The sequence below is a fragment of the Hemibagrus wyckioides genome, linkage group LG09 (genome assembly GCF_019097595.1).
Source record: "Hemibagrus wyckioides isolate EC202008001 linkage group LG09, SWU_Hwy_1.0, whole genome shotgun sequence".
NCBI classification, from domain to species: Eukaryota; Metazoa; Chordata; class Actinopteri; order Siluriformes; family Bagridae; genus Hemibagrus; species Hemibagrus wyckioides.
Window position 1 is genome coordinate 15,542,157 of NC_080718.1, and position 21,033 is coordinate 15,563,189.

At 37.1% G+C, this 21,033-nt stretch overlaps 3 protein-coding genes and 1 long non-coding RNA gene across 6 annotated transcripts; 1 reads left to right on the top strand and 3 right to left on the bottom strand.

Annotated features, from left to right (window-relative positions):
* Window positions 1-246: 246 nt before the first annotated feature.
* On the bottom strand, window positions 247-7,187 carry susd4 (sushi domain containing 4). Of its 3 annotated transcripts, XM_058399230.1 has the most exons (9): window positions 5,647-7,187; window positions 5,126-5,285; window positions 4,554-4,757; window positions 3,077-3,250; window positions 2,654-2,842; window positions 2,236-2,427; window positions 1,771-1,915; window positions 892-1,277; window positions 247-781 (listed from the first exon to the last, which is right to left on the bottom strand). In XM_058399230.1, exons 2-9 carry the CDS (start codon window positions 5,241-5,243, stop codon window positions 744-746), a joined length of 1,446 nt encoding a protein of 481 aa, XP_058255213.1. In that variant the 5' UTR covers window positions 5,244-5,285; window positions 5,647-7,187; the 3' UTR covers window positions 247-743. The 3 variants fall into 3 exon arrangements, with proteins under 3 accessions (XP_058255213.1, XP_058255214.1, XP_058255215.1); XM_058399231.1 differs by lacking the exon at window positions 5,647-7,187 and having other exon boundaries at window positions 4,554-4,754; window positions 5,126-5,583; XM_058399232.1 differs by lacking the exons at window positions 247-781; window positions 5,647-7,187 and having other exon boundaries at window positions 930-1,272; window positions 5,126-5,588.
* Window positions 7,188-10,872: 3,685 nt separating this feature from the next.
* On the bottom strand, window positions 10,873-12,423 carry LOC131359374 (multiple epidermal growth factor-like domains protein 6). The gene has a single exon (XM_058399233.1). It carries the CDS (start codon window positions 12,332-12,334, stop codon window positions 11,309-11,311), a length of 1,026 nt encoding a protein of 341 aa, XP_058255216.1. The 5' UTR covers window positions 12,335-12,423; the 3' UTR covers window positions 10,873-11,308.
* A 245-nt stretch (window positions 12,424-12,668) lies between these two features.
* Window positions 12,669-15,371, bottom strand: LOC131359372 (complement component C1q receptor). Its single transcript, XM_058399229.1, has one exon. The coding sequence runs from the start codon at window positions 15,229-15,231 to the stop codon at window positions 13,600-13,602; it is 1,632 nt and encodes a 543-aa protein (XP_058255212.1). The 5' UTR covers window positions 15,232-15,371; the 3' UTR covers window positions 12,669-13,599.
* A 3,499-nt stretch (window positions 15,372-18,870) lies between these two features.
* On the top strand, window positions 18,871-20,550 carry LOC131359676 (uncharacterized). Its single transcript, XR_009205804.1, has 3 exons — window positions 18,871-18,957; window positions 19,038-19,416; window positions 19,817-20,550. It is a non-coding gene; the product is annotated as an uncharacterized LOC131359676 (long non-coding RNA).
* Window positions 20,551-21,033: the final 483 nt, after the last annotated feature.

The window sequence follows — 21,033 nt, forward strand, 5'->3', positions numbered from 1 at the left end:
GGGTACATTTCAGTTCGTAAATGCTGCTGTTCTCTGAGATGCATAAGCAGTAAAAAGCAATAATAATACAATGTGTATTAGAAAGAAAGAAACGTAAGTAATTTGTATTTTTGAATAAAAGAAAAAAGTGATTGGTGCCAGTAGACCTAGGTGTTGTTTATTAAAGTCTGGTAAACTTTGGGAGGACTGAATGTATTGCATGTACTGAAGAAACAAATTACAAGAAAGGTTTAAGAAAGATTGTGTTTAATTTTTATATATTTTGTACTTGTAAGCAGCAAACACATTAATGAAATCTTTGAATATATTTTAAATAATCTAATTTAATTCAAATGTATCATCCGTCATCTCTGAAATAAAATTTACAGATTTTTAATTTACCCCAAAGCAGTATACTTCATGGTCTCCTGTTATGTAGCATGTGAAGGCTAGCCAGACAGTTGACTGATTAATAGCAGAAATTGATTTTAAAATGTGATTTCTCCTTTGGTAACTGCTGTATTTGACCAACAATGTGAAATTTATGCCGAAACAAACTGGTATAGCTACAAATGCATAGTTTATCCTCCATCGCCCAAGCCCAAGGAACTAAACATATGATGTTATTATTGCCTTGCTAATGTATTTAATGTTGGCTATAATAACAGCCTGGCTGTAGGAGAGATGAATGGGTCTATGTTAAACCAATGTGCAGTGCTGAAACGTCTAAATACAGCAGTGAGAAAATCTAAAACTGTATGGTATCAGAAGTCTTCTTCACCACCATCCACAAGAGGAATTTCTAGACAAAAGAAGTCAAACAACATTTAACAGTTATCAGTAAATAACTGCATTCCCTCAAGCTCCAATACATTTTGAATGTTTGACAACAGATGGCAAAAGCCTACTTACCATCAGCAATATCTATGCTGGGACTCGTGGAAGCAGTTTCCTCCATGGAGGTGATCGCATTAGTCTTCTCAGATACGTTGCTCAACCCAACATCATGTGAAGAAGATGGATGCATAGCTTGTAGACACTCTGATGGCTCTGAGATGCTGTCACAAGTTTCAGCATCTCCAATGTCCAATGGAGCATCATGCTGACTTTCTGTGGGTCCTGGATATGAGGGAGGGTCCTGCTCTTCTGAGTTCTGTGTGGGTTCTGGACCAGCAGAAGGAAGCACATGTGGAGGCTGGTAGCATGAACCGCTCACTGCCTCCTCGTAGGAAGGTAGAGGTATGGCAACTCCATCCACTATTATGACGTTTGGACCCCTGGCATCTTCTCGTTCTTCACTTGGAAAAGATTGTATTCATTAGTATTAGTTAAACCCAGCTCTATTGAATATTCAAATCAGATTCTAAATTACTTTTTCCATAGCAGCAGCTCTGATATAAAATCTGGCTGTAATTCTAATAATTAACTTGTTCTAATACTGTATGTTATCATATACAGTAGGCTATTATATGTTTTCTGTCACAGGAGAGTCATCAGTACAGATGTGCTTTGTGGTCTCTCTGTATATCAAGCTTGTCTTATTAATGTCAAAAAAACAGAGGAAATAAGTCTATAAACTGACTTTCAAATTATGATGTTCATTACTTGAATAAAGGTTTTAATCACTGGGACATTGTTGTGCTGTAAGAGGAATAAGCCATGTTAGGATATGCTGATAATGGGGTTCTGTCAGGCTCCACCACACCACACAATCTTAATTTCCTATAACACTGTGCCCCATTGTGTTTTGTGCATTACATTATTCATTTTAGATACATTTAACTGATGTACCTTGAATTCTGATTGCTCTTGCACTTGCAGTGAGACATCTTTGCTATGATGACCAGAAACAGGGCTAACAGCACACTTGAGGTAGTGAATGCCACTGGTTTCCATGCATGCAGTAAAGATTCCTGAAAGCCAGGCCATGAAGTCTCTGAGGAAATAAAGACAAGCGAATGATCTTTACACATGACTGATGATCACTTACATTCCTGGATGTCCTGTTTCCTGTAACGTTTTCCTTATCCAAAACACCTTTTCAGTTTTAGGAACTGAATCATATCCATTAAACCAGGCGAAAGATCTCCTCCGGCCTGAATTGAAAACCTTACATGAATTATGTTACAGTTAAAGACATTAGGTTAACTTATTTTTTACTTTAAGCACACGGGATATGTTTTGTCTTATAGAAGAGTCACTAATTGAATATCCTGATAATATGAGATTTTTTTTTTAGAATTTCAGAAGACCTACCATCTTGAACACAGTAGATGTGCATCTGAGGAAACCACTGCCCATATTGACAGGTGATGTATTTGTAGTCATTCATTAGAGAATAGCCAGGATCACAATAGAACTCCACCACTGTCCCATGGATATAGCGGTTACATGGTTGTGGATGGCATATGTAATCTCCATGCTCCACCATTGGAGGTAAGGGACATGCTGTAAAGCAATCATAGATGGAGAAAATAAGTAATTACAGCTATAATAATAAATGGCAAGTTCCTTTCTATTAGACTTTGTCTTATTTATAGTAACAACCTTAAACTTGCTTCTGTGACATTTACAATACAGAAGAAATAATCAAGTAATAAAATAATGAACTATTAGGACAAGTTGAGATGAAGGTTGAGTTTAACATATAGCAGCATGGTGGCTTTAGGGTCACCTTCAACATCAAGGCACCGGGGTGGCACATCCGACCATATGAGGCTATACATGCATTCCAGTAATTCTGCACCCTCCAGCTTATAACCTGGAAAACACTGGTAGTGTACTACTGTTCCGATGGGCATGGAGGACTGTGTCTCTGAGATGTTTATGTAACTATGAGGAGGAATCAAAGGACGCATACAGCCTGGAACAAGAACAAAGACCAAGACAGCTTTGAAGAAGAGATATAGATTAAAATATGACTAATCTAAAGTCCATTTAAACATCTTCTAGGTTAGGAGATTATATTTTCCTATATGTTTTGTCACTGAGTAGACAATACAAATCTAAATGCTCTCTCTTCTAAACATAAAATACCCAATTGTGAAAAATAGGACTCCCATTTTGGTAAGACAGTCATAGTCTGATTACATAATACCTTGACAGATGGGCTGATTGTCCCACGTTCCATCCTCTTGGCAAACTGATTCCATGCCGTCTGTGTCAGGATAGCGGATTTGAAATCCCTCATGACATCTGACAATCAGGTTATCCCCTGTCCTGTAGGTCTTATTAGCAACATCAGCATCCTCAATATATGGAGGAAGACATTCTATGAAGAAATCCAGTGCTGATTATTAAACACATCGTTGCAACTGTAAGTTAGTAGCTGTTGCACAGATTTGCACAAAATATTTAAGAGTGCAAATAATACATCGTTAATGATTAGTAACACCTTATTTACTGGATTCATCATTTGTCAAATCTGCTGTGAAAACCAATGGGTATTTCATTGAATAATTCATAACTATTACAAGTCACAATTTTCCTATCATCTCTGAACACACAAATGGTCGCTAGAATTGTTTACAAATTGCCTTTTAATACAGTAACTATATACATTAATAGACAAACACTTTAAATAGTCTTCATTTCAAACCTGTAGTGTATATATACACAGCAGAATGTTGTTATTCGTAGTTCATTGTTGTATGTATGACAATATAGCTCTACATATAATTATATATGAGGAAAAATAAAAGGTTTGAGGATTGAAATACATATTTCTGGTCATTAATGGCTACTGGCCCTTGTACTTTTTTTTTTTAAGTCAATGAATCTGGAGACTACAGCTTCCTTTAATTTGACTGCAAATGTAATCACAGAAATATATTCAATGAATATATAATGAAATATTTTGTTTATTCTAAACCAAAAAACTGAACTAATCCTTATAGTTTTATTTTTTGTGAAGTTTGAACATTGTACATGTTACTTTTCAACACAGAATGCAGCCTGAAATGTCAGGGAACTAATCAATAAATACTGCCATATCTGTATGATCACACACTTGTCACTTTTATAGGAACACTTTTGAACACCTGGTGACATACTCTAGAGACTGTCATGTGTGAAAATCTCAGATCAGCAGTGTTTAAAACAATCAAACCAGTCCATCTGGTAGCAACATCCATACCGCCATGATCAAACTCACAGAGATTACACTTTTTCTTCATCCTGATGTTTGATGTGAACATTACCTTAACCTGTATACCTGCATTATTTCCTTTGCATTGCTCTGCTGATTAGATAACTGCATGAATGTCTAGGTGTACAGGTATTCTTAATAAAGTGGATGGTGAGTGTAAGTTTCTTTTCCCTGTGGAAAAATCCAGTTTAATCGGAACAGCTACAAACTGCCAAAGCACTGACCGACCTGGTTAAGATAAAAAGACCAACAAGTATTGGTCAATTTATTTAAGTAATCAGAAGTCTGGAAATTTATTTAGCAGCTCAGCCTATGCTTTGGCAGCTGGTTAGACTAAGCTGGATCTTGCATACATACAAATGTAGTATCAATATAACAATCATCATTACTATAGTTTTAATCGATTGATTAATTGATTTTTACTCACCTTCAGGAAGGCACACTGGTTTAAGGCTTGGTCTCCATCCCATTGATCCGTTATGAAATAAAACACAGGTGATCTTTGACACTCCTTTTAGTCTGTATCCTTCTAAACAAGAGAATCTGGCCACGGCATTCTCAAAGAACACGCCAGAACTTGGTGTTCTGCTTCCATGCTCAGGAACACCCGGGTCTCTACAGAACTGCTCTGCTGAAAAAAATGACACACAGCAGTGACAAGACAACTGATTTACTGCATACGTCTTTACAGTATATATTGTATCTACAACTACTTGATTGTTTAGGCGTTCACTGTATTGCATTGCTAGATTGTATAAGTGTATTATGATCAAAGGTGAACCTGAAACGCTGCATGACTAAGGAGCAGTATATGGTGCAGACAAACAAGCCTAATCATTCAGTCGACTATAATCATTTCTTTGCATGTAAAGACTCTCTGTATTGTCCATGCATTATATTATTACCACCACTTTAGCATTACTCCTTGTATAACGCTTACAGCTTGCACTCTATAAGCCCACAGCTGAGAGCGTTGCAGTGAGAGTAGAAAGCCTTTACCTATGGCAGCTTGTGGGAAGGCGGTGACCAGCTGAAGAGGAAAGATGCTGAATATCACAAGAAACTGGCCGGAGATAGCAATACGGACAAACGGAGACGTCTTTCTGTCTACCTTCATGATGATTCATCTTTCAAGTCCGAAGAATCGGATATTAGTGCTCTGAAACGGATGACGTTAAGAACAATAAGCTGAGGGAAACGTTAATGTCGGAAATCCGCTGTGAGTTGACTAAGCACTCCGTTATAGCATTGCCTTTCCATAGCACAGAAAGACAGCAGGCAAAGCGCCATAGTACGCCTTAAATGGCAAAGGTCTCGTATAGCAATGCCGCATAATACATTTAAATGACGTTTTCGCATTAATGTTGCTCAAGCCTGGACGGCGCGTTGTGCTGTTTTCCTTCTCATTAGCCGTTGCATAGTCTGTGATGAAAAACGCGTCAGCTTGCCGAGACAGGCTGAAGCTCAGAGACAAGAAATTATACCTAGAGGCTTCTTCTTGGAAAAAAAAGTGCACTTACCCAGCACTGGCATGCTTTACTTTAGTGCCCAGTTCACTTTAACTCTCGTTTCTAATAATCACCATTTATAATGATGTGCCCTTGAATGTACCTTTTGAATTTCTTTACCAGTAAAAGAAAAACAGGCTGTGACTGTGTTTTTTTTTTGTTCATACAGGTGACACTTCCTCGTGACGAGGTCATGAGTTACTGTATTGTAGGGCTCAAAGTACATGCCATTCAGATGGCATATAGAATCCCAGATGAACACATTTACCACTTTTTTTTTTATCCATTACTAATACCAGTAAGCATGCAGGGTGTATTCGGGTGTATTGGGTCATCAGGGAAATTGGAACAGTTTAATTTAGCAGTATTTATTTTCTGGCCTGATAAGTTAAGGATTTGACAAAACCCTTGCAGGAAGTGCTTGATAGAAATAAAATGATGTCACCTCACTTAACCGTCAATGGAAGGGTGATCATCATCGACAAGGTGAAGTAAGTGTATGAAAGTATGAAAAATGGCAAATGCTTTGTCTAGTTTTTAGTAAGGTTATAAATCTGCCATGACTATTTCCACATATTTTATGATGCATCCACTGACGTACATAAGTCTTTCCTCTAATTTTTCCTCATTTGTCACACTGACTAGTTTCAGATCCTCATTTATGATAACATTGGGAGAACAAGGATTTTAAATGATTATTTTTCACCAAGCAACTGAGCTCTCTCTCAAATTTATACATAGTGTCGCTAATAACAACAGCTGCTTTAATGCAGCAACATATGAAGTATTTTGAGCATGATTTATCCATTTAAGGTCCACAGTGTCTCAGTGGGGTTCAGGACTTGGACATGGTAGAGAACAGAATCCATGGGTCCATCAATTTTGAGCCGTTTGCCCAGGCCCTGAAGTAGCAAAGCTTCTCTACACGTTCACATACCGCCACCATGACTGAATGTTGGTATGTGATGTTCTTATTGTCGAATGCTAGTGCTATGTCTTAGTCAGATGCCATGGGACACACAGGTTTCAATAAGTTCCATTTTTGACTTATCCACAGAACATTATCCCAAAAGGCTTGGGGCTCATCACTGTATTTTTGGTAAAAGTCAGACAAGCCTGTATGTTCCTCTTGATTAGCAGTGGTTTTCGCCTTGCAACTCTTCCATGGATTCCATTTTTGCCAAGTCAATATCTGATGTTGGAATCATGACCACTGACCTTATCTGGGCTAGTGAGCCCTGCAATTCCTTAGATGTTTATCAGGGTTACTTTGTGGCTTCTTGGATGTGTTGTTGACGTGCCCTTGAAGGAATTGTGGGTCACTGCTGTTCCAAGAGAAAATGACAGTCACTCTAGTTTGTCCTGAGCCTTGGAAATGCTTTTGTAACCCCTTTCCAGACTGATATATATTAGGAATAATTTTCGCTCTCATCTCTTTCATAATTCCTTTTCATTTCAGCATTATTTTCCACAGATGTACTATTGTACCATATGCATATATGTATAATTTAATCATTTTCAAGATTTCCAAATCTCAAAACCATGTTTAACAGAAATAAACAAATAAAAAGTTATTGTATTATTTAAAAAGATTTCCACAAATGCCTTCATTAACTCTTTTTTAGCCAAAGACGGCTCTTCACTAGTGAAACATAATCATCTGAGAAATTACATGAAATCAATGAGTAACTGATTCAAAGTGATTGCGTACCCATTTTGTGTCTTACAAAAATCATAAATTAATTAGCTCAGGTCAGCTATCATCTAGCTCTACCACTGCAATTGCATTGCAGTGCATAAGACAATGAGACAGTTCAGTTACTTTTAGTTAAGTCTTTGACATTTAGAAGAAGTCCTTATGATTTCACATCATCCACATCCACATCATGCACATTTCTATATAAAGGGAGTCTTATACTAATAAATATTATTTCTAGCACCTTTTCTGTTTAGCTCTCATTAATATACTGTAGTTGTGATCATCTTACACTGCATGTATGGTATTAGTGTCACGTAGTTTCAGCTATTCCAATCTTGCTTAAATGCCTGACGTTAGTTTGGTAAGTCTGACTTAACAGTATGACTAATAAATCCTTGATACATTCAAGAATATGGTGAACAAGATTGATGGCTTTGCACAATATCTTTTGCACTGTTCTGCAGGCACAATGTGTTTGTCTTTATTGTTCACAGTGTTACTATAACAACACGTTACTGTTTGGAATAGAAATGGTTCTCTGTTTAGATAGCCAAGTATTTTTAATAGTAAAGTATGCATGATGTACTTGAATATTACACAAAACAATGTTCAGTGTGACAGTCTTAAAATGCATCTGTTTTCAGAGAACAGTAAAGACGCAAAGTCACTTATCATGCATGGAGATGCTCTTAACTATACAACTATACTGTATGAAATAAAGTATAGAAGGTAATGTGACAGACCGAATGTATCTCATCTATTTTTAGTTTTATTTCTATTAATAGCTATTAAAGTCAATTAATATTTCACAACTTCAGAGTGACTCAAACAAAACCTGAATAATAGGAATACAGGGTATAAGAGATGCACCAAAAAGTACATTTGTCCATTTACATGTTTAGTAGGGAAAAATGAGCCATACACAGTTTCATGTCACAAAAAAAAGTTATAATTCCATTTTAAGTAATAATTAAAACAGGTCATTTGAACCCAAACAGAAGATAAAGATTAAAACAAATTCCAGTGAAGTAAAACACACTAACATTAATCTAATCTGAGATTAAAGGAGAACCTGAGACACAAAAAAAAGTATGGATGTTTATTTAGTATACTACGTTCATAGAATTTTAGAGACTGTTGTCTTTGTTTGATTAAAAAAATGTTTTCTTCTTCTACTGTAAGAGATGAATTAAAAAATGTTACATTTTAGTTGTGGCTTTCTACTTTCTACCTTCACTTTTAGTAACTGATTTTTCCTTGATACTGGGTAGGAGCATTTTTTGCTGTTGAACAACTGTGGCACTTTTTGGTCATTTCTGTGGAACCAGTTTGTTTGTGCTGTGCAAAAGCACTGTCAAGCTGGACTTGGCCTTGGGGGGTGATATATGTTTGGCAGTGATATGCGGATGGGCTGGGGCATTTATATGCCCCTTTGTTGGTGCTGAGAGGATAGGTGGATATTGTATTGCAACCTCTGACCCGAACTCTTGACACAGTCAGATTAAACTATTTTTGGTAGTTAAGTTCACAAATAATATCAATATATATCATGTTTCCTTGTTTCTCAATAAATGATCTTTAACTGTTACTCAAACACGATATCTGGGTACTTTGTTATACAACATTGTCCATCATTAATCCTTGCATTATGACTGAAATATAACTACACATTTTTGTTATCACTGCAGAAGCATTCAGGCTAATTTGACAGTAATATTTTGCAATAAATGTTTACATTGATATGAGCTTGTGATTGTAAGATACAAATTACATTATAAACATTATTTCAACATAAAACTTAAATCAATTATAAAATGTCACCCACAAAGAAATTACAGGTCATGAAGCCAAAACATTTTATAGCTGTAACTGTGCTTCTTGAACCGTAGTGTTGTCTGGAGCATCGTTTTCTTTTAGAAGTAAATCAGATTTGTGTTTTCGCATATAGTAAAGAAGTCCCAACAGAGCAGATATGGCCAGAATGATAAACAGTGTTAGACCAATATACTCCGCTGGAGTTGCAAAAGCCGCATGATTGAATGTATAATTTACAGAAGGTGTAACAAGTGTACCAGCTATTGGAGCATTATTTGTAAGAGGAACACATTTTGACTTGTTTACCAGCTTGAACCCACGATTACAAAAGCACTTGTAAAATCCAAATGTGTTCATGCATTCTTGTTCACAGTTGTTGTGATTCGACAAGCACTCATCTAAATCTGTGCATTGCATCTCGTCTTTGATGAAGCCATCAGGACACTCGTGCATGATGCTTGGCAGTGGGCAGGTCTGAGAGTCGCAGTAGTACTCACAGTGTTCAGGATTTTTCCTGCTTGGCCTATAATTTGGAATACAGGAACACATGTGGCCTCCAGGAACATTTTTGCACTGGTGTTCACAGGGACCAAGTAGACATTCTTTCTTATTCAGAATTTGCACTTCGGATGCTGTATTCTCCCAGCAGTTTTCCCACTGAATGTCATCACACAAAAAGCCATCAGCATGTTCCTCGCACGAGCGCTCAGTTAAATTCCTGTTACTAGAAACGATCATGCACTTTGAGGAACACGCCACATCTTCTATTTCTCTGTTCAGTGTCACAGAATCATCTTGAGAATTTTTGCTTTTGCTTAAACAATCACCTTCTGTGCCAATCCAGAAATATCCCATTTTGTTGAAAAGCAAACTGTCAATACTTTTACTGGATGGGGATAGTAATTTACCTCCATTTTCCAAGCAGATCTGTTGGGCTGTTTCGAAGTCGGCTGTCAAGCTATAAACACTCGTGCAAGTTCTTAAATCTTCTTTGCAGACACAGCGCAGTGTCTGTCCCACATGGAAGGAGATTAAAATAATAAACAAGATGACTGCTCTGTAGGAATCCATTATCATATAGAGACTTGTATCATGACGGAGCCAGAATTCTGCTATGGAAAACTTTAAGCTGTTTTGTGCCTTAAGGATTGTCAGCAGAGGAAGGAAACCCCTCCTACATGTATTTGTGTCATTTCTAGCTCAGCCTTTCCCCAGTGGAATGCAGTCAATGTCTGGTAGTCATTATTCACAAGCATACAGATTCCAGATTAAAGGCAGAAGGTTTGCCATTCATTATGGACTGGTGTGGAAAATTTTATACAGGTTTTCCTCTCACCCCAAATGTAGCTGATCAGCCAAAATATTTTTGGTATGAGTGTTTAGTTTTACATTAGAGCTGAAAGTCTAACATCTAACATTGTCTAACATCTAACAATTAACATGTCTGATAAATTCTAATATATATAAAATCTAATATATATAAACGTCAGTGTTCTTTTTAAATTTAACAAGGTTAGCTAACATTAACAAATTTATGATCATCTGACACTGAACACATGGTATGAATGTGGTGCAAGTAATTTCAGTATTCCGATCTTGCTTCAATGCCTGATGTAAGTCTGGATTTCATATAAAGTCACCAACACTGTGTGATTAATTAAACCTTGAAACAGCAAGAATATGGTGAAATTTTAAAATTGCTTACACTGAATGGTACGCTGAAATTCATACAATGTGTGTCTTTATTGTTTACAGTTCTGCTGATATAAAAACACATTATTGGTGTTATAACATTGGCATCATTGCCATCATTAAAGCATGGGTCACTTTGGCATCATTTCTCAATAAAATATCTTTTACTGTTACACAAATATTATATCTGGGTACTTTGGTATAGAACACTGTCCATCATTTGTCCCTTCATGATGACTGAAATATTTCCACACATTTTTGTTAGCACTGCAGAATCATTCATACATACAGATATCTGGTATATAAATAAGTACATAAATAGCTTTAATCTTACCATCATTTTTTAGCAATAACTGTTTACACAAATATGACCAGATTAATAATATTACTTCAACACATGACTTAAATTAACTAAAAATCAAATAATGTCACAGAAATTACTTCTGGACTTGAAGACAAGAAGAAGTTTTACAGCTGTAACTGTGTTTCTTGAACTGTAATGTCTTCTGGAGCATCTGTGTCTTTTAGAAGTAAATCAGATTTGTTTTTTCTCAAATAATACAGAAGTCCTACCAGAGCAGATATGACCAGGATGACAAAGAGTGTTAGACCAATATACTCCACTGGAGTCTCAAAAGCTGCATGACTTGACGTGTAATTTACAGAAGGTGTAACAAGCGTGCCAGATATTGGAGTATTATTCATAAGAGGAACACATTTTGATTTGTTTACCAGCTTGAACCCATCATTACAAAAGCACTTGTAACTTCCAAATGTGTTCATGCATTCTTGTTCACAGTTGTGATTCGACGTGCACTCGTCAACATCTACGCATTGTGTCTCGTCTTTGACGAAGCCTTCAGGACACTGATACATGCCTTTTGCCAGTGGGCAGGTGTGAGAGTCGCAGTACAACTCACAACGTTCAGGATGTTTCTTGCTTAGTCTGAAATTTAAATAACAGTAACACATGTGGCCTCCAGGAACCTCCAAGCACTGGTGTTCACAGGGAGCAAATAGGCAGTCATCATTATTCAGAATTTGTACTTCGGACGCTCTATTCTCCCAGCAGTTTTCCCACTGAATGTCATCACACAAAAAGCCATCAGCCTGTTCCTCGCACGAGCGCTCGATCAAATTCCTGTTGCTAGAAACCATCATGCACTTTGAGGAACATGCCACATCTTTCCTTCCGCTGTTCAGTGTCACAGAATCACCTCCGGAATGTCTGCTTCTGCTTAAACAATCACCGTCTGTGCCAATCCAAAAACGTCCCGTTTTGTTGAAAAGCAAACTGTCGATACTTTTACTCGATGTGGTTAGTAATTTCCCTCCATTTTTCATGCAGGTCTGTTGGGCTGTTTTGAAGTTGGCTTGCATATCATAAATACTTGTGCAAGTTCTTAAATCTTCTTTGCATGCACAGCGCAGTGTCTGTCCCATATGGAAGGAGATTAAAATAATAAACGTGATGACTGCTCTGTAGGAATCCATTCTCCAGCAAATTTATTGTATAGAGACTGGTCTCAAGTGTGAGCTAAAATGCTGAGGTACAGAACTTTAGGCACCTTAATAAACCTTGAAAGAAGAAGGAAACCCCTCCTCGACGTGTCATGTGTGGCTCAACCTTTCCTCGTTAGGATACAGTCATAAAACCAACACCCACTGATCAAAAGCTGCTTTGTTTTATAGAAAATAATAGGAAATTCAAACTAAGAATTTGTTTTATAAAAAAGGTAAAGTGGAAGTGCAGACAATGTGTCTTTGATGACTGTAGCATAAATAAATGTAACAGCCTTTTCACTTGGATTTTTAGTTATTTTATTTTGTCCTGCCCCATCAAAATCTCAGGTTATACAGTAAGTGTAGAGCTACTCAACATATCCCAGTGTTTACACTTTTTAATACAGTATTTTCGATTACTTTTGATTGTTGTTGGACTCAAGTATATTAAAAAAAAAAAAACTAATTTATTTTACCATTATGGCTTAAAATTCATAGGTACCTATAGTTTTTATTGTGCAATGAAAATTATGAAGACATTGTCAGCCAGATAGAAAGTTAGTGGCAGTTTGTTTGTGATCAATAACACAGAAAAAACTATTTTAAACCAATTCAATTACTGTGAGCAGCCAGTTTAGCTTCTATCTAGACTGTAACAAGTAAACTACAGCAACAACAATCACACCCATAAAAAGGTTTGGGAATCCCTAACAGTTCTATGCAAAACTTTATAAATGAGTGTGTATTAAAAACAGGGTCAATGTAGAAGGTTTTAAGGAGTGTAGAACTTTGCAACCTTGATTAGAGTGCAACGGCAGGCTAGTTTATAGTAAGCTCCGTTAAAATGATAACTGTGGACTCCCTGGCTATGTGTGAAACATCCCTAGAGAACCACTAGGGGTCATGTCTATCTGTGTGCGTGCATGTGTGTGTGTCCATACATACACATAGATCTTATTCATTTACAAGCATAATTTTTAATAACACACAAAGGATTATATACTGTGTTGTGTTTTGGAGACACTTCAAATAATGTCATTAGGACATAACAGGTTTTAAAAGTTTTTTGATTACAGGCGAGTTGATCTAGTTCAGTTCAGAGAGGCAGTCAAAAATATCTTGTATCAAGTGTCCAGTCTTATTGATTAAAAAATTACAAAGATTCAAAGTACAGATACAATTGTGTGTATGGCAAGCAAAATCAAAACAGTAGTAACGTTTTTGGTCTAATGTGGTCTATTATAAGTGAAGCACTGTCAGTAGATTCTGTTCCGCTGAGTTTCTAACTGGTTTGTGTATCCAGAAGATACCCAGCAGTAGCTGTCTGCCGTGACGGTTTTCTTCTTAGCGTCTTTGCGTGAGCGATTCCAGCGGTGAACAACAATAACCGCGGTGAGTGTAATCAGGAGGAGTAAGGGGATTACCGAGCACAAGGCATACACCAATGTCCAAGAACCGGCAACGGAGCCATCTTTGCGCACACTTTGGTGCGCCACAGTTGCCTCGGCGTTTAAACGTGGCGTGACGGTGGTTATTTCCGGTTGATCAAACCCTGCAGTTAACAATATTTCGAAATCAGGTGCGCGCTTTTGGTCTGGAAGACAGCTGATGCCGTTCTTAGCTAAGCGGGAGCCTGGGCCACAAGAACACGTGTAGCTGCCGTCCGTATTGGTGCATATACCTTCACAGGGCCGACTCAGACATTCGTCGACATCTACACACTGATCTTCATACTTTCTAAAACCATGAGAACAGTAGCAGGAGAAGGAACCCTGGGAATTGAGACATTTGGCGTGATGCGCGCACACCGATTCTGCGCATTCGTCTATGTCCTCGCATACACCATTAACTTCCTTGAAGCCTTTCTTGCATTCACACTCATAGCTCCCTTGTTTATTGTGACATATATGTCCATTGCATATGTCCTGGGTACATTCGTCAACATCATTGCAGCTGACGTTGTCTTCGGAAAGCTCGAAGCCCTCTTGACACGTGCAAAGAAACCCGGTCGCTTTTGGCGTGCACTTGTGTGTGCATGGTGAATTGCGGCAGGGGTCTTTAAGGAAACATGTTACTTTATCGTCGCCGAGGTAGTAGTCCTTCTTACATTCACAACGTACTCCGACTTTATCCTCAACGCATAGCTGATCACATCCCCCATTTCTATGTTTGCAAAGCCGCAGATCCGAAGCGCAAAACGGCCCGGGCTTTTCCCAAACGAAATGTGCGCCTCTCTCTTTACATAGCACACGAGTGTTCACATCACTGTCATAAGCACAAGTTATCTCAGCGAATGTTGCATGAGGAAACATATCCAAACCGATATCTTGACTAACTGGCACTTTTAAAAATGGAAGTGTGTAATTAACCTCTCCTGGTCCCGCAAATAACAAAGGTTTGCACATGCCCCTAAAATAATACACACATACATAAAGTGCATGCGATTTACAAGAGCCATCGCTCCATTTAAGGTCCTTGGTCGACGTAGAGAGCGAAACGCAGCGTTCTTCCGTGCAGGTGCTCGTCGGTTCCTTTCCCCAGTTGGAAAAGGAGGAATCCGGGGCGCCAGAGATCCACCTGAAGCCGTGCAGAGCCTCGTCACCGTGCACACAGCTCCCTTTAGAAAGCTTCAGTCCTATCCAGACTTTTTCATGCACTGAAAGCTTCCCGGCTAACGCGAGAACTGACTTCAGGACTTCTAAATCATTGTTGTCTCTTACTGTGATCAAGTAGCCGCCGTTTTCGTAGCACCTGGCGTTGGCTTTTTGAAAGTCTACCTTTTCTGTGTGGAGAGTGAAACACGCGTTGGCTGTGCATTTGCTGGTGGCACACGTCGCTCTTTCAGCAGCCAACAGAAGGTAGAGGACCACGAACAGAGCGCAGAGCATCTTCCCACCGATTTAAAGCATATATATCCTGTTCATGTCCCAGACTAGATACTGTTTGTATGCGCTTTAACAGCTCAGCCGTGAAATGCCTTATTCAAACAGCCTCATCCTGTTTAGAGAACAATCCTAAGCGGAAATAATATTTAGCAGCACACTTCTTTTGTCTTATCTCAAGGCAAGTTCCTGCCTGGAAGTCGAAAACAATTGCCTACATGGCCATGCTTTGTTTTGACTTCTTTTCCAGATTGTCTCTCCTCGGAAAGCAAATTAGACCCAAAATAGAGGCGCTTATTTATTGAAACAAAGTTTATCAAGCTGTTTGGAAATCAAATTTTTGTAAATTTAAGAAATCTAATGGTACATTGCATTTGCACAACTAATTACTGACGTCCTTAAGATATCAATAAAAATTATTGTACTGATTACTTGTCCCAATAAATAGTTTAGTTTTTAGATTGAATGTAACTTAACGTATTAATTAATACGTTTTTAATTAATTACTTAACATTGATTGACACTGTACTAACAGTTACAGTGGGAATGTTGCCAAAATTGTAAATATATGTGTGAACACAGACAAGCAAAGTGATACAAACTGTGAAATGACCCGGTTAAGTTACACTAAATATAAACACTCGTGAAGCGACACTCATCGAAACAACAAATCAGTGGACTTGAGCTCATATACACTACACATTGTGTCCATCTATAAAATGACAGATTCACAGTTTCTGAGCTGGTGTGGTTCACAGACGTCTTACACTTTGCTGTTTTTAGGAACAAAATATATAAAGAAAAACACAAATTGTTGCACTTATTGCATTTATGATCTATTGTGTACATATATTTTACTGTCTATTTGCTGCACATAAATCTGACCATGCAGGGGCCACATCCTGTGTTTGTGAAGTGAGAGAGGCCTAGGTTTGTGTTTCAATTGCAGGAAACAGTGTGCAGTAAAGCCACTGACTTTTTTTCTACCACCACTTCCTCACATTTTTACCTTAAAACAATGCTTCCTACCATATTTCATAGAATTTACATTTAAAATAAAGAAAACCGTGTCCTATGGATATGAATGTATTATATAATGTGGTGTTTTATGTGAATTATTTGTCTCAAAATCAATATTTGTCAAGTAGCTCATCCAATCTTTGCAGGATATTTATTCAATTACTAATCATAACCATATTACTAATAATAAACAATATTCTTTACCTGGAATATGGTTTGCTGTTTTATTACTGGCAGTGTTAAAAAATCAAACTGTAAGTGAGGTCATCCACCCTTCCTGAATACATTCACCTTTCCTTGGGGACCCACACTTCTTCCATGTGCTCCACACGTTATAGTAGGAAACGAAAACTCTTCTTAATATTAAGGAACATGTTAATAGTACCTTGATGGCTGAATATAAAAAATAAAGTATAAAGGTTCTAAAGAGTGGTTGTCCTGTAGGTCATACAGTTTTTGTAAGAACTGTGAAACATTAACATTTAGAAAGAAGTTTTCACAAAAAATTGATTGAATTTGCTGACAATGGTTAAAATCCTTCCGGAGTTCAGAAAATCAGTATGAATTACATGCAATATTTTTTATTTATTCTACAGTCAAATTCTCAATTCTGACTAGTCACAATGTGTTTATTGATTGTAAGTACTAATTCATAGGGAATTGTGTAGAGGATGCTCCACAAGAATCTAAAGCTAATAATAAACAGATATTTTTGATCAAATAAAATGTGTTTTCTTTTCAAATAAAAAGTTTTCTGGAAGGAGATATTTATTTAAAATTTGCAGAAAAAGCACAGAGGACTTTGTGATTTTAGGTTTTGCACTAATATTACAAGCTGCGTTTTTGATCTTCAAAAGACAGAAAAAGAGCAGATGATAAGGAAATGACCTGCAATAACAAACTGTATGTAATAACAGGAATTAACTTGTGTCATGGACATTCCACAAAATTACAATAATATGACAGTAGTATAGTAGATAGCACACCATTTAAAAATAAATATAAAAATTGTAACCATTGGCAAATTAAAAATAAACATTGTGGACATACTGATATAGGAAAGTATTTAACCTCAGGGTGGTAACTGTGGATCACATCACACTAAGTTGTGGTTGAATATTTTCCTATAACTGCACACTTTCCATATTTATCCATTAGTAATAGTTTACCTTCAATATTTTACAAGTTAATCTGTTGTAGAAGTCTGAAAGTGTGGATTCAAAGTATTAGCTGCATTGATGTTACTGAAGTGCAGTGTAACATTTTGGAGATCATTTGGATGAATTGAAAGGCTTTTACTGCAACCACTACAATTACTCTTACACCAGCAATTCCAAATTACCGTATCTTTCTATAAGAAAAAATCCAAAGCAATTCAAAGCAACAGTATTTTACCAGAATGAAATTACAGGAAAAGAGTGGGGGTTTACAGCCATCTAGTGGCAATGCACAAACTCAAAGCAGTTGTGACATGAAAATGAGGCTAAGACAGTAGATCTTTGTCAGAGAAATGATGGCAGCATAGTAAAAATGCACTTAAATTTGGTCATTTCTTACTTAAAGGAAACAGATTTCCTCACCCCATTTTCGGTAAATGTAATTTTAATGATAGTTATTAAACTTAATTGAAGGAAGGATTAGCATGTTATAAACTCATAGCATTCATAAAGAGGCTGCAACCAATACGTGTCTTAATAATTGATAGCAAACTAATCCTTTGTTGATTAAACTGTTTAAAACCTCAGGCAGTCCGATGTGACATGATAAGAGTTTGATGAATGATGGTGGTGTCTTATCAGTTGAGAGGGAGGAGCTTTGTGAACTGGGTCACATAAATTAATACTTACTAGAGTAACAACTTGCACAGTCACACTCTTTACTATATACAGCTCTGGAAAAAAAAGAAGAAGAGACCACTGCCCAATCTTCATATTTGAACCCTATTGAAAACCTCTGGAATGTCATCAAGAGGAAGATGGATGGTCACAAACCATCAAGCAAAACTGAACTGTTCGTTTTTTTGGAAAAAGAGTGGTATAAAGTTACCCAACAGCAATGTGAAAAACTGGTGGAGAGCATGGAGCCAAAACACACGCAAATCGGGGTTATTCCACCAAATACTGATTTCTTTATGTTATTTAGCCAAAGCATTAACACAATTTGTTTACAAATTATTTGCATTTTGTTTTATTTGAGTTATTTAAGCTCTACAAATACCACATGATCTTGGGTTATTTTGATGTGTTTTCATTTCCTTTAAATATACACTCTAAATAACAATAGTTATATTTTGAATTTAGGAGAAATATTGTCAGCAGTTCACAAAAAATGAAACAAAACTGTTCATCTTACCAATACATGAACCTGTAAGAAAAAAACATAAGAAAGTGATTATTTTGCAGTGATCTCTTATTTAATTTTTTTTTCCCAAAGCTATATTTGAGTTTCAGCTATCAAATATATATATATTTGAGTTTCAGCTATCATGGAGTGTGTAGATGTTTGTGTTTGGGGGCGGGATTGACGGGTGTTTATTGGAGATTAGCACAAATAGCCATCCATCTGAGTGCAATTGCATAGTTTAAACACCAGAGGTCCCAATCTGCGTACCTTTATCTGACTTCAAGAATAATGGGAGCCGCTTCAACACAGTTTGAAAGAGTATTTTCTTAGACACCACTGAGCACCAGACTCGCACCTCTGTGATCTACGGTAATTGACAGTGACATTATGAGTAGTTTCTAACATTACTTAATCTGCTATAATTTTGTAAAACATATTACACGTTGCAGGGTTTGTGTCGTCTCCGTGCTTCACTATCCTGTATATCGACGCTGTTTGCGCATGTGCAATTCCTACGCGCTCGCGCAGTACAGATTATTGGGCATCCTCTCTACCCGATCCCTTATGGAACAAAATCACTAATCCCCTGGCCAATTTGCTCTGCGCATGAGTGATATGAGACTCTTCCGTCAATCCTCTTTACAGCACCTGATCACTAGGTGGCGGAAATTCAGCACTGAAGAAGATGATGAAGAAGAAGCGCTTTAACAGCGTTGCTGCTCACCTGTCGAGATGCCGCCATCTTGCTGCAGGAGATTTCTGAGAGATAAGCTGCCGCTTTCATTTTCATTTGAAAGCTGCTTATTTGTTTAGATTTTCTTTGAAAAAGTGAGTGGAGAGTTTCTCTGGGAAGAACAAACAGTATAAAAAGCACTTTCTAAAAGCAATCGAAAATACAATATTTGTTATATTTAAAGTTGTATGTAGAAGTTGGCTGTTGTTTTTAAAAAAAAATTGTGGGAGCTTTAGGAGAAACATTTCTAACATATCCTATTATTACTACAGCTGGATGATTGCTGTGGTCAGTCTCACACTTCACACACCTCATGCATTTTACACACACAAGCAGGTTTATCAAAGCAGGAAAACCACATCTGCAAGACTTTTCTAGAAGGGTTTAGTCATCAAGATTTCCAACATGCTTGTCTATTCTTTCTGTTCATGTTCTTTGATTTTTTTTTTCTAATTCATGATCTTGCCCTATACATTTCTCTCTGTTGGTGTATAGGATGCATTTTGGGGTCGTGTTCAGTTGACTTGAATGAACGTCCTCACCTGCTGTCCCTCCTAAAACTTATCCTTGACCACGATGACCTTCCTAATAATACAGAAACCTCTGGTGCCATTTTAAATCCAACTTCAGACTAATGCCCTCTGCTTTTGCACACTGCATCTGCCAACAAAGACTTGACTGCTGTGCTTGAATACAAAAATGAGCTGCAGGTCTACTTCACAGAGCATCAACAGCTCAGAGGACACCTACTTGTAACACTCATTTACAACATTTGGTAGATACCCTTATCCAGTGCAACTTACATTTTATCCCATTTTTATACAACTTAAGGGCCTAAAATTGAGGGTTAAGGGCCTTGCTTAAGGACCCAGCAGTGACACCTTGGTGGACCTGGGATTGGAACTTACAGCCACTAAGTTACCACATCCACACTCACTTTCACCACCTGGTGGCTCTGAGGCACAGGAAACTGCAAAGTTGGGAGAAATATTTGTTCTTTTTTTTTTTTTTTTTTTTTTTACATGCAATAGCTAATTTGAGTAAGAGCATGGGTTCAGTTATTACATAACCTATGATAATTTCTAAAACAAATAATTTGTTTTAAAATCAAATTTGCACAATTTGCCCAAGAGCCAAATAAGATGTCTGGTGTTAGAAATTCCTGCTTTTGTTTTGCACTTTAGAGTAAGGCACCAAACATGACGTTGCGGATCGACTGACCAAAATTGGATGAGACAGTGCAAATTTGTCTTCTTCTTCTTCTTATTATTATTATTATTAATAATTATAATAATAATAATAATAATAATAATAATAATAATAGGTTTGTTGTATTTCATTATTCACAATGGAAAGAAACTGATCAGTGGCATCAGAGAAAGTCTTAGGAAAATACATCTGAAGCTCTCTCTTTGTTTTTGTTTTTTTCTTTGTCTTCATGTGATGTCATGATTCTAACTTGACTGAGGTCATTTTAACAAGTTTGTACCTTTAATGGGATTGGTTAAATCTGTACAATGAACATGTGCCAATATTCTATTCTCATATGTTTTTCATCTCTATTGTATTCAGCACAGTACATGAAATTCTTAATCATTAAAACAATCTTTCTTTAGACTTATTGACATTTATGATGAAACTTTATATACTGAAATTTGTATTTTTTACAAGAACTTTGTAAAATCAGCTTAGGCGTTGCTTGTAGAGGTGAG

What these genes read in the sequence shown, in the direction of transcription:
- LOC131359374 (XM_058399233.1), bottom strand. Translation starts at nt 12,334, where the DNA reads ATGGATTCCTACAGAGCAGTCATCACGTTTATTATTTTAATCTCCTTC.
- LOC131359372 (XM_058399229.1), bottom strand. Translation starts at nt 15,231, where the DNA reads ATGCTCTGCGCTCTGTTCGTGGTCCTCTACCTTCTGTTGGCTGCTGAA.
- susd4 (XM_058399230.1), bottom strand. Translation starts at nt 5,243, where the DNA reads ATGAAGGTAGACAGAAAGACGTCTCCGTTTGTCCGTATTGCTATCTCC. An exon ending in CAATCAGCCCATCTGTCAAG is followed by an intron (nt 2,843 to 3,076) that starts GTATTATGTAAT and finishes TTCTTGTTCCAG; the next exon opens with GCTGTATGCGTCCTTTGATT. An exon ending in AAGAGCAATCAGAATTCAAG is followed by an intron (nt 1,278 to 1,770) that starts GTACATCAGTTA and finishes ATCTTTTCCAAG; the next exon opens with TGAAGAACGAGAAGATGCCA.